The sequence below is a fragment of the Anolis carolinensis genome, chromosome 1 (assembly GCF_035594765.1).
Source record: "Anolis carolinensis isolate JA03-04 chromosome 1, rAnoCar3.1.pri, whole genome shotgun sequence".
NCBI classification, from domain to species: Eukaryota; Metazoa; Chordata; class Lepidosauria; order Squamata; family Dactyloidae; genus Anolis; species Anolis carolinensis.
The window spans coordinates 325,914,949-325,928,650 of NC_085841.1; the positions used below are offsets into that span (position 1 = coordinate 325,914,949).

Below are 13,702 nucleotides of genomic sequence, written 5' to 3' on the forward strand. Positions count from 1 at the left end.
TTTTGATGACAAGTCTGATTTGTATCATTAAAATTCACCAAAAATATATCAGCCATTATTTCTAACTGTATATTGGAACTATAATGATCTCTGAGAATGACAGTGAAGGTGAATAAGAGAGAATGACACTGCACATTCGAAGTGATATATAAGATGATTTCATAAATTACAACCCACAAGGGTAACTGTTGGAAAATAAAGAGGCACTCATTTACGTACAACATTGTCTAATACCATCTTTGGAAGTCTCCTTCGCCGCCTATTTGAAGTACTGGAGATGAAAGTGGGAGGATCATCAGGGAAGAAGTTGGAAAAAGTATTTTCGCCTATCTTGTATTTTGCAACCGATGTTGCCTTCGAAGAGAAAGGTGAAAAAGTATTATGAAGATTGCCAAGTCTTCCAACATTGTAAATAAGTCACTTTATTGAAGTGTCAAATTGAAACAATTACTCCATTTTCTATTACTGTACTTCTAAATTAAAAAAAAAAACACAGCACACTAATTTGAAGCTGTACCTATTTGAGATATTAAATGGGGCCACTGTTATTAGTGTATCACTAAAATAAATAACTCACAAGAGTATTTATAGTTGGAACATTGGCTTCTAAAAGGGCACAAATGTAACATTTCACTGAAAAAATACACCAGTGTCTCAAGTCTAATTTCAATCTAAACCAAAACAAAAGCAATACAACAATTGTAAAACAGGTTCACAAGATACTCTCTTACAACCTCCCCCCCCCCCCCCCCCCGGGGCCAAAAAAACAACCTCAGCAGCTTGGAGAAACAAAAACATTACAATATTGTAGTACTTTAAATGCTAACAAATTTATGACACACTAAATTTGCTTGTCTTTAAATTATCACAAAACAACAGTATTTTTAAAGGGTCAAGAAGATAAATACTGTACTTATTAAAAAACAGAACATAATCACATGCAAATAGCACAAATCTCCAAGGATAACTCTGTTTAATACCTGAGCAAGGCAAATTAAAAACACTAACAAGTTTCATATACAACTTTAAAATTCAGATCAACCATATCTTCGCTCCTTATCTTGAAGATTCAACTTTTTAATGACTTTAATTACCTTAATTTTAACAATGCCATCACGCGATTCACAGTGTTGCTTCAAAAAAAGCTTAAGCCTTTCACGAGAAAAAAGATGTTTTCTTCGGCTATAATACAGGCCCAAAAGAAAAGGAATACACATCATTACCAATGATCTTAGCATTACCAATTACACTCTTGCAATGTAATTAATCTCCAGACTCCCACAAAAATGTAAAAGTAGTAACGCCTTAGGCTACAACCATTCCGGGAAATTCTAATACGGGATACATGAGATGTCATGAGATTTATCAAATGTTATCCTAATCTGTGATTTTTATAATGGAGAAATGGAGCTGAAGTTAATTTAAAGCACAAGTGAGAAAAATATTGTACTTTTTGTAGCCCCGTTCTGCCCCCAAGCTATCTTAACTACTTGGAAGGTGAACTGCCTGTGCATGGAACAGATTGGAAACTATATAGTTGAATCAAATAAGAATTTATTAACTGACAAGAATTTTAGACTTTCTCTACTCCTGAGTCTCACTAGAAAGTCTTTATGAGGAGAGGTAAAGTCTTTGAGAGATAGACACAGCTCTGGCCGAACTGAGGCTCTTGAATCTTTATTTCTTCTTAATGTCTCTTTCCTGTATGGTGCTCAACTGTCTCCAAGATGGTCCTAATATTCAACTCTGATTGGACCTGAATATAGATCCGACAGGACATGAATACAGCTCTGACTGGATGTGCCATTTTGTAGACTTTCCAGCCTCCCTCTCTATCTTCCAGTCACCAAAAAGGCTGATTCCTCCAAGAACCAGAAGTGCCTTGCCTGAGGCTCCACCCCTCAGGGTGAGGGAGGCTTCCAAGGGAAAGAGGCTATCTATACTGACCCCACACAAAACTATACACAAAATGCGAATTCCCTCTAACTAAAAAGGGCTGAAAATGGGGGTAAATAATGAGAATTCTTCCGGAGGCACAACAGGCTCCTAAAACCCAATCACCCTAGAATAGTCCATGTTGCCACAAAATGCACTTAAAATGCAGCTGGTTTGCTAGTTTTGACCTCCAATCTCCCTAAAAATGGCAGATTTTCAGCCAAAGATAAAATCAGGTGACATGACATCCCTTCGTTTGCTGCACTCCAGCAGGTGAAAACTCCTTCCTTGCAGTTGTCCCCACTTCACACCATTTTACAAAAAAACGCTAACTCTACGTTTTAAACTGAAGGCATTCTCTGTGCACACAGAATCAAATTACCATAAATGTTGTTTTATATGAGAAAGTATAGACCTGTTTTTCATTTGGTTCAATGAAATAAATTAGAACTTTGGATCCCAGATCAACTGCTGAGAAGTATTAACTCATGGGTTGTAGATTGTTCCTTCAGCCCTGCTGAGAATATCTATATCAAGGGGTTTAACAATAAGATCCTCCCACCAGCTCACCTCTAGAAAAACAGATGGCCTAACTTCCATACTGTAGCATTGTTATTGATTGTCCTTGAAAGATTCTAAATGAGCAGAAATTGTCATGTCCCCCAGTTCTCCACATTTATGTTTTGAAGGCATTAAGGAGCTACAAAGGTGATAATCAATACAAATTATCTCCTCTGTCTCCAGCAACTGAAAATCTAAATCTAACCATACATGTGTGTGCAAAGGCAAAATAACTGCAACTAATGACGCTTACCATATCTGAAATGCTTTCACTGTAACGGATTCATATAGTTGTTTTTTAATAGGCTTCACTTTGTATTTGAACAAAGAGGGGTCAATTATGGCTTTTTCTTTCCTGAAAAATGAAGGTAAATTAATGTTTTCTTCTAAAAGCAAACAAAAACCCATCTGATTTTGGATATAGGAAGAAAATACTTGAAGAAATCAATTGGTCATAATCTCACTTAATTAAACCCAATGTTTATGTTAAATACTAGCAGAAAAGGCATATTTAGTTACATATATTTCCATACAGGTGTAGCACACCCAAATATATATGTTGATATGTTCCAGTATACACAAATAAAACACATAATCTCAGTTATCTATCAAAGCATTTTGGGATGTTATGATTCTTTTTTTTAAATAGGTAAAATGAGAGTTCAGATTTTATGAAGAGGTTTTGCAGCAAGCATTAAGTAGCCATTAGAAATGAGTGTTCCAGCCTTTCAAATTTGCATCTGCATTTGTACTTTCAAAATATTAAAAAACAGACCTTACCCATTTTGCTCAGAATTGGTATCCGAGTCTGAATCGTCACTATCACTAATGACTATGGTGACTCCATCTGTACCGTTGGCATGACCATTCATCATACCATTCTGACATAATGGTGCTTTAACTTCCAAAATTTTACACTGCAATCTGCAATAAACAAAATGTATGAACATTCAGTATTTTCATATTGCAGAACAGCTTAATTAGAACTATATCTTGAAATATCTATCTATTGTTGTCCTTTCATCACAACAACAAAAAATCAAATAAAAATCAAAGTGTAGAAAGGATATTTTACCAGTACAGGCAGTCCTCAAGTTATGAACAAGATAGGTTCTGTAGATTTGTTTTTGAGTTTATATTTAAGTTGGAACAAGTACATTTTTAAGTGTACCTCCAGATATAGATAAATAGACAGACAGACAGATAGATAAGCTTTGGATAGCATAAGGAAAGGTTCACACCCCTGGTGGAGCTTGTTTTGCTGTCTGTGACCCTGTTCAGGGGACTTCACCTCACTTTTTGTCCTTGTGAGAATTGGATTTTAAAAAAATTGGCATGTTGTGGAAACAAAAATTGGTAATAAAGCTTCTGTTGAGACAACCTTTCCCCATGATTACTCTTTCAGTAATGAATTTCCCTTCCTAGGGGTAGATTTCTCTCACTGTTGTGTCATCCCCGTCCTAACTATTAGTCACCTGTAAATTCAGTATACACAATATTCTCACTAACCTCTGAATATTCTGTGAATTTAAAATCAGTCTAACTACCCTATTTTTGTATGGTATCGTCTAGTTCTACATAATTCAAGCACTAATAAAACGAGTTTACAAAGCACTGTGATAGATAGATGTGCAGCTGTTCTTGTGCAAAAGCAGAAGAAAGAATGTAGAGTAATGTTCATTATTGTCAAGTAACATTCCAGAAACAGTCTCAACGTCCTTCTATGGTAAATACAGAAGTCACACAGCCAGAATTGTAGCAATTTCCACATAATACATCAGTGCACTGGCAGTGCATATGCGATAATACTGCATATGCCAACATCTCATTGTGGCAGTTACTCTTTAAAGTAATTCTCTAAAAATGATTTGGATTTTGTTTATTGTTTTTAATTCACAAATCCTCTTATTTATGCCACTGGTATGTAAATAGCTTAATATAAATGTTTATTTTGTTACTTAGAAATTATCAATTTACAAGATTTTTCATTTGAATAAGAAAATAAAACATTTTATGCTATTCAACTATTTACACTAACAAAAGATCATCCCTTATTATAGATGATGACCCAAATAAACAAGGATAACATGACTGTTGCGTCTTTAATCTTCTCTTAATAATGGTCCATTTATATTTGGATACATTTTAAAGCCAGTGGGTAGAGAGGGTGAACATAATATTAATGTCATGCATGCAGACATTCTACACCGCTGTGAACAATTTTAAAACCTATTTCAATACAGAAGAAAATGTACAGTGACTTTTAATGTACAGTGACTTAATCACTTGCAAACACATTACAATTGCTAAAAATTTAAGACATGGTTGTTTGAATGCATAAGAGACAAATATTTCTTAGGGGTTACACTTGTATTATTTAGTTTCAGGTCTGTTACTGAATTCATTGAACACTACAAGAAGAAAGTGGAGGATGGGGTCATCATTGACTTTATTATTACACAGCTCAACCAAGGAAAATCTTGGGGTCTTGGTTTTGAGGCCTGTTCCTGGGATTATTTGGGGAACTGATTTAGAAAACCACATTGGATAGACTGCGTCAGCTCTAGTTTCTTAGATATAGTTAGCATGATTTTTTATGGGCGAGCAGATGGTGACTAATAGATGGTGTATGTTCTGTATCTCAAAAACTAGAGATGATCAAGTGCCTTTTTTGGAATCAGCAACCAAATATACCCAGAAACAGGGCTAACATTTGAGGCAGCAAAATGTGTTGGCCAGTGTTATCATTCTATCATGCATAATAATTGGAATTACCCTAGGTAGCAGTTTTGTTTCTTTAAACAAGAGTTGCACAGCTCCCAGCACTCCTTACACCTTGACTATTCTGGCTAAAGCTGATGGCAACTGCACACCAACAGCTTCTGGAGGGCCACAAGTACACATTCTTAATTCAAATGAACTGTGTACTGATTGAGCCAAGTTAAGTTTGACTATGCAAACATTAATAAAGCATGGATGACAGCACAAAATTGTTTGGCTAAGATCTGAAGTTTCTAGCAAAATGCTAGAATTAATTTGTTTCAGGCTCTACACATGAATAGTAGGTTATGAGAAAATGTATATGCTTACAATATTTTCCTTTCTAAATAGAAATAACAATATTTCTATCCTGCCTTTTTACACTCTGACTAGTCTAGTTTTCCACTGTAACTGCCATGGCTCCATCTCATATCCTCTTGGGATTTATAGTTTAGGAAAAACCATTAAGAATTATCAGCCAAAGACCTTAAAGCCTTACCAAACTAAAAATCACATGGCAGTTAAAGTGGAATAATAATGTTACTTGTGTAGTGTGAATGGACCTGGTACTCAGAGCAGCTTACAACATTTAAAACCACTATACAAGTAGACTAAACTATCAAAATTAAAAGCAATTAAAAGCATAACCATTAAAGAAGAACAACAAATATAAACCACCCTTTCCATGGAAAGACCCTTTCTCACTGATCAGTCCTCAAGTAAAAAAAGTCTTCATCCCCCAAGAAAAGAAAACCTCTAGGAAGGGGATGGGTTTAAAAAAAATCTGAAGATTTTGGCTTTTGGCAACACTATCACTTGTTCAAAAGCATTCTTATTTATCATGTTCCAATAGATTTTTTGTTTATTGTGAACAAAAAAATCAATACTATGTTGACCTCAAAAAACACAAGGGGATTAGCAAGTTAAGCTTATCCAAATGAATAAGGTTCTCAACATTTTGGTTACTACTTTTAGTTACTATCTGAGTTTACAGATCTAGCTGCTCATGTTGGACTTTAAGCAATGGGTTTTAAACTAAGTTAACAAACCCAAAATTATAAACTTAAATGCTATGTCATCTTAACAGACTGTACTTCAAGGAGTCCTGTTTGCTGGATAGATTTTACACACGTAAAATAAACATTCTTCATTCTTTTAAGAGAAGCAATGTCATATTCTACACTACAGGAAAAGGGGTTTTTAATTGTTTTAACACTGTGTTTTAACATTATGCCAAAATAGAGGAAGAGAATTATAGATAACAGACAATTAGGAAGAGCCTTGTTTCTTGTTTGTTCCCCCCTTCTCTCCCCAGAAATGTTTAATTATAAATGTATAATCTTTTGTATAAAGAAAGGCTTAAGAAAATATTTTATTATTAAAGAATGGAAGTTTTCATAAACATCCATAAAATTTTAACCTTTGCGAAAAAGATGAAATGAATTATACTCTACTTTTAAAAAAATCACTATTTTAGTATATCCAATAAAATGTAGAGTTAAATTGAGATAAGTAAAACAAGTTTTCTTCATGTGATGAACTAATCTATTTCATGCATTACTATTATTGTTACACAATGTAACACAATTTTTGTTCCTGGGTTATAAATGTCATTTCCTAATTGGTTCTATATAAAAACATTGGAACAGTTTAATAAACTGCAAAAACTTTGTTTTTGTGGGACATCCTGAAGCACATTTTGCTAGAGTTTTCAATGAATATCTCATAAAGTCTCAACTAATTCAACATAATTTGTGGCAGCCACAAAAAGAAAGTTTCTGGAGTATAAAAACTACTTTCAAAATATTAAGTACCGTACAATTTAAAAAAAGTAACACTTTCAAACCAGGAACAGAAAATATTTCACATTTTGTTACATAATGAAGTTGTTGTTGTTACTATTTCCCTGCTTTTTTCTCAAGATTGACACCAAAGGCGATTCACACTTTAAAAGCAATACAATTAAAAACAGATAAAGAAAATGAATTAAATGTGTACATGTATTAAAACAATTTAATTAAAATACAATTTATATAAATAAAAGCTGTTAAAAACATTTTAGAACACTAATGAAGTCAATTCTTTTAAAAAAATTCTTCTAAAAGCCTGCCTGAATAAAAAGGTTTGAGCCTACCAAACTATAAGGAAGGGGGATATTCTGGCCTCTCTGAGTTCCAGCACCCAGGGACAGCCACCAAGAAGACCCTGTCTCATGTCCCCATCAACCATGTTTGTGATGGTGGTGGGACTGAGTGAAAGGACTTTCTTGATGATCTCAGAATCCTAGCCAGTTCATACAGGGAGATATGATCTGCCAAATAGCATGGATCTGAGAGATGTAGAGCTTTATCTCCACAAATGTAAGTAACAAAAATAGCATATATCAAACAACCTTACCTTTCACCATTATTCCGAAGTACTTCAACAATTTCACCAACAAAATAACGGTTCTCGACATAAGCAAAGATGTCATCACATACTTCATGAAGTCGTGCAGATTGAGTACGGGTAACTAAGTACAGGACTGGAACAATAAGTGGCACTGGAAAGTTTTGGAGATTTTGTCTGGCTTTCTTTTCTGATTCTAGTGCTTCTTGATAGGTGAGTCCTGGTTTACCTGTAACAGCACAGCTCCACACAAGGCTGTTACACAGAATGGTTCGTTCAAAGAAGTCACTGCAATGAAGAAAGTTAACATAACAACAAATGAACTCTATATTGTCGGCCATTGTTTATGATGAGTGACATCTAACCAAAAGTATTTAAAGTCCTACTGATTTTGGTACTGTACTATAGTAGAGTCTCACTTATCCAACACTTGCTTATCCAACATTCTGGATTATCCAACCCATTTTTGTAGTCGATGTTTTCAATAAATTGTGATATTTTGGTGCTAAATTTATCAATACAGTAATTACTACATAGGATTATTTCGTATTGAACTATTTTTTCTGTCAAATTTGTTGTACAGTAGAGTCTCACTTATCCAACATAAACGGGCCGGCAGAATGTTGGATAAGCGAATATGTTGGATAATAAGGAGGGATTAAGGATAAGCCTATTAAACATCAAATTAAGTTATGATTTCACAAATTAAGGACCAAAACATCATGTTAGACAACAAATTTGGAAGAAAAAGTAGTTCAATACACAGTAATTCTATGTAGAAATTACTGGATTTATGAATTTAACACCAAAATATCACGATATATTGAAAGCATTGACTACAGAAATGCGTTGGATAATCCAGAACGTTGGATAAGCAAGTGTTGGATAAGTGAGACTCTACTGTATAACATGATGTTTTGATGCTTAATTTGTAAAATCATAACCTAATTTGATGTTTAATAGGCTTTTCCCTAATCCCTCATTATCCAACATATTTACTTATCCAACGTTCTGCCGGCCCGTTTATGTTGGATAAGTGAGACTCTACTGTATTTCACATTATAATCTGTACCTAAATGTTTGCCTATACAGTATTACATTTATGGATACCCATTAATCGAAAAAGCCGAATTTATCATACATGGTTCTCTCCCATTCTAAATTTAAGTTCTCAGCAATGATACATGCTTGATGAATAATATTAATAAAGATAATATTATGCCTTTATAAACTCTTTAAATTGCTACTTAAAAATCACCTATTTGTTCTTGTAGACCAAAAGCATCTACTTGGATTGGCAGTGGCTTTTCAGGATCTTTCCTATTAGTTGATACCTGAACCTAGAACTATAGATATTGAGTGTATGTTCAACCACAGAACTATGGTTCTCACTCAGTTCTCTCTTGTTAGCAACTGTGAAGTCCTACATGATTTCTGGGAGATTTTACATTTCTGGCCTTTCTCCTAGGATAATTTACCAAACTACCAAAAGTTTTTCGGGGGTTGGTAACAGTCGCATTTAAGAATTAAGAACTACTTGGGTGGCAAATTCAGGTCCATAATAATAAAACCACAATATTTGTACAATAGCATGTGTTTTTTACTTATTATTTGCTCACTAGTATTTACCAAAAATGTTTTTTAAAAGCTATTATTTCAAAAAGAATGTTAAGATAGAGATATTTGTAATTCTTGAGGGTTCAATCCTCATGGTTCAAAGCGGAAAAGGGCATAAAAGACTTAAAATGTTAACTAAAACTTTTAAATTGCATTTGACACTCACTGTTCTGAGATGCAAAAATATTCCCTTACTGGGTGGTCTTACTTTCATTATTTGGGAGTATTTTCCTCCTCTCAGATTCTATTTTATTAGAAACTAGCTTGGGAACCCGGCAGTGCCCGGGTTATTTGAAAAAGGCATTATTTGTCTTTGAATGTTATGTACTCTCAGTTTGGAGTGGGTGAACTACAATTTCCAGAATCATGGGTCAATCCTCCCCAAACACTGTCAGTATTCAAAGTTGGCCATTTTGGGTCTGTGTACCAAGTGTGGTCCAGATCTGTCGTTGGCTGGTCATCGCTTGGCTGCAGTGCTCTCTGGATGGGGGTGAACTACTACAACTCCCAGATTCCCGGGGCAATTGTCCCGAAACATCTGTCAGTATCCACAGTAGGATATATTGTGTCTGTGTGCCAAGTGTGGTCCAGATCTGTCATTGGCTGGATTCAGTGGTCTTTGGATGCAGGTGAACTACAACTCCCAGAAGCAAGGCCCATTCCCACAAACCCCTGCAGTATGTTTAGTTGGTCATGAGGTTTCTCTGTGCGAGGTTTGGTCCTGGTCCATTGTCGGGGGGAGTCACTGTTTCTCTGGATGCAGGTGAACTATAAGTCCCTTTCCCCCAAACTTGTCCAGTATGTTCTATTGGTTATGGGGGCTCTGTGTGCCAAGTTTGGTCCTGGTCCATCATCGGTGGGGTTCAATTGCAGGTGAACTATAAATCCCAGTACCTACAACTCCCAAATGTCCAGGCCAATTTCCCTGCAAACCCACCAGTATTCAAATCTGGGCATATCAGGTATTCATGGAAGTTTGGTCCAGACCCATCATTGTTTGGGTTCATAGCGTTCTGGGTGTAGGTGAACTACAACTCCTCTAAATTCCCCAGTAGGAGTCACAGTGCTCTGACTTGATGCAGGGTGAAGTACAACTTCAACCATGTGGAGTCAATCCCCAAACTCCTCCAGGAAATTTAGTTGGTGCTCAGTTCTGCTGTGTTTGTTATGCAGACAGATTTGAAAGGGAAGGGTAGTAGGCTGGGTCATGCAAATTTCACACCAATGGAGAACCCTGGGACTCCTGCCTGTGGTGGAGGAAAATGCAAAATCTAGGATAAAATGGTCCCCAAATGAAAGCATTCCTTGGGTGGTGGGCTGTAGTGTTTGGGAAAGACATTGGCAGGGGTTGGGCTGCATGTTCATGGAGCTCGCTGTAACCACAATGGAGTGACTTGGTGGCTCCTTAGTACTGGGAACTATAGCCTGTTTGTCGAGGCCAGAAGCTGTCTGTGTGAGCCGACACCCGTGCCAAATACACACATAGGGATTTTCACTTTTCTTATGGATATAGACAGTAAATTCAATATCTTCAAATTGTCAAACCAACAAGAAAGCTATTAGAGAGATCTGTAGATTCTTATTTTTAGCGATTCTTGAGATGTAGACATGGTTTTACTTTACTTTCCAACCTATTTGTATCAGAAATCATGCAGAGAATATGACATAGCATTCTATCGAAAAGAGTCTATGGCACTAATAGCACCATCAGCTTCATGGTGTCATTAAGAGGAACAAATCAAGTTAGTTCCCTTTAAATTATTTAATACCAAATTATTAAGGATAATATTTCAGAGGAAGGAACTTTCAAAACCACACCTTAGTATTCTTTGTGCAAAAAAAAAAATTAAATTCATAGAGTATCCATAAAGGTCAACAAGTGACCTGAAGGCATATAAACATAAAAAGAGAACTACAGTATACAATGGAGCCACCGGTGGCACAGCAGGTTGAACCGCTGAGCTGTTGAATTGCTGTCTGAAAGGTCTGCCGTTCGAATCTGGGGAGCGGGGTGAGCTCCCGCTGCTAGGCCCAGCTTCTACCAACCTAGCAGTTCGAAAAAATGCAAATGTGAGTAAATCAATAGGTACCGCTCCGGTTGGAAGGTAACGGTGCTCCATGCAGTCATATTGGCCACATGATCTTGGAGGTGTCTACAGACAACGGCGGCTCTTCGGCTTAGAAATGGAGATGAGCCCCACCCCCAGAGTTGGAGATGACTAGACTTAATGTCAGGGGAAAGCCTTTACCTTTTCCTACAGTATACAATATTATCAAAATGGGTAAACATGCAACAACACTAAAAATCCACATCAAAGTAATTATAAAATTATGTATATTTGAAGGAACTCCTAGCATCACATTTCTGTTGGTGAATTCAAAGTCACCTTTTCTGTACGGGTTTCTGAAATTTTAAAGTTTATGGTGTACAACTTAACAGATCCCTAGCAAATGGCAAATGCCAAAAAGGCAAATTTCATGCAAATGGCTACTACCAGTACTGCAAAGTCTTCATACAAATATGGTATATGATGTGGTACATTTCATTCAGAAATATATGCCTTGTGTTTGTACTATATTTATTTTATCTTTAGAATTTTTAAAAATAATTTTATTGTAAGCCTTTCAGAGAACATAAGAATCCATCCAGATATGACCTTAAGATATTATACAGCAAAAAATATGCAAAAATCTGCCATCAATATAACAAGGGCTGATTAACTCTTTTTAACAGAAGGCCCGCACCACTTAAGAAATTTCTATAACTAGGAATTGAGTGGAGAAATTGGAGGGAATAATGCTTTAAGTCTTTTCCTAGGGAGGTTAGACAGGCTCCCTCCTTGCTATCCTTTTGTTGTCAGGTGAAATGCTTTCTGACTTTAGCAGGCATTAAGGAATTCAGAGTTTCCTATGACAGATTTTATATTTTAGTCATTTTAATCTATAGTTTTAAAACAAGGTTTTGTATCGATTCAATTCTATAGATAGCATATTACTTTAAAACATTTTTTGCAAACTTTTAGCTATAGTATGTGATTGTATTTGTATTTCCTTCTACTCTGTAAGCCACCCTGAGATCTATTCTTAGGAAAAAGCAGAGTATAATTTAAGTAACTTAAAGTGTTTAGGTTTTTCTCCCTCACATATAACTAGAATTCATAATCAACCAGTGCAACTGATTGGACATTTTGTTATCTATTAAGAGATTTTAGGAACCATTCTTCACTTTTATGAATACTACAGGATTGTAAAGTGCTATAAAATGTTCCTATTTCCTAATACTATACATAGTACAGTACAAAAGCACAGAAAATGCAATCACAGCAACAGCATGATAAACACTTCTGAACTGTGCGATATGATTCCATCCAGCTACACAAGTTCCTACAGTTTCATTCTACATGAGCTAAACCATTTTCAAAGGCAACCCTACATATTAAATACAGTAGCCCAAGTGAAAGGAGACAAGGAAATGCACAACCAGCTACAGCTATGAGTCTCCAAGATCTATATGTTATTTCAAATGAGCGCTGAGCTATACAGCGTTGCACCCAGTTCCCAGAGATGTGAGGGTAAAATATTGGAAGTATGATTTGTGATCAAGATGCAAGTACAATAGAGTCTCACTTATCCAAGCTTCGCTTATCCAAGCTTCTGGATTATCCAAGCCATTTTTGTCATCAATGTTTTCAATATATCGTGATATTTGGGTGCTAAATTCGTAAAATCATAACCTAATTTGATGTTTAATAGGCTTTTCCTTAACCCCTCATTATCCAAGATATTCGCTTATCCAAGCTTCTGCCAGCCCGTTTAGCTTGGATAAGTAAGACTCTACTGTATCAATTCTGTTATATTTGCATTTCAGACAACATGTCTTAAAATCAAATCCTGGCTGTCAATTAAAGCCAGTTATACCAGCCCTAGGAATATAAAATCAGCCTGGTTTAATGCAGATTGCAAAATAATGAGAAAGAGTCTGGGAAGGCAAATGAGAGTACAGGCAGCCCCTGGGTTACAAACGACTCATAGTTAAAAATGGGGGTAAGACAACAGGAAGTAAGAGGAATCTACCCTTCAGAAGGGAAATTCATTCCTGAAAGTTAACATGGGGAAAAGTTGTCTCCATGGAAGCTTTATCACCAATTTTTGTGTCCACAACAAGCCACATTTTTCAAAATCCAATTATCCCCCAAACCACACCAAAATGTAAAGTGGATCATGCGGGGTCTGTGTCCCAAGTTTATTCCAGGTCCGTCATGCATGGGGGGATCATAGTGGTCTGTGGAAGTTGGAGCCTTGGCCAGAAAAATAAATTATCTGCCACATATCCTCATACATATATCGTCGGTCACATACAAACATTCACTTTTATTACTATACTAGCATGGGTACTCAGCAATGCCCGAGTTATTTGAAAAAGGCTTTGTTTTTGGATGTT

General features: G+C 36.0%; 1 protein-coding gene across 2 annotated transcripts in view; it reads right to left on the reverse strand.

Moving 5' to 3' along the window:
- The window catches only part of baz1a (bromodomain adjacent to zinc finger domain 1A), a 65,750-nt gene that overhangs the window by 39,337 nt on the left and 12,711 nt on the right, over window positions 1–13,702 (reverse strand). For both annotated transcript variants that reach the window (XM_016991064.2, XM_062968259.1), the window contains 5 exons: window positions 7,654–7,932; window positions 3,277–3,420; window positions 2,750–2,851; window positions 1,095–1,182; window positions 220–354 (listed from right to left, as the gene is read on the reverse strand). In XM_016991064.2, the coding sequence (XP_016846553.2) occupies window positions 220–354; window positions 1,095–1,182; window positions 2,750–2,851; window positions 3,277–3,420; window positions 7,654–7,932 (748 nt within the window). The remainder of the gene's footprint in view (window positions 1–219; window positions 355–1,094; window positions 1,183–2,749; window positions 2,852–3,276; window positions 3,421–7,653; window positions 7,933–13,702) is intronic.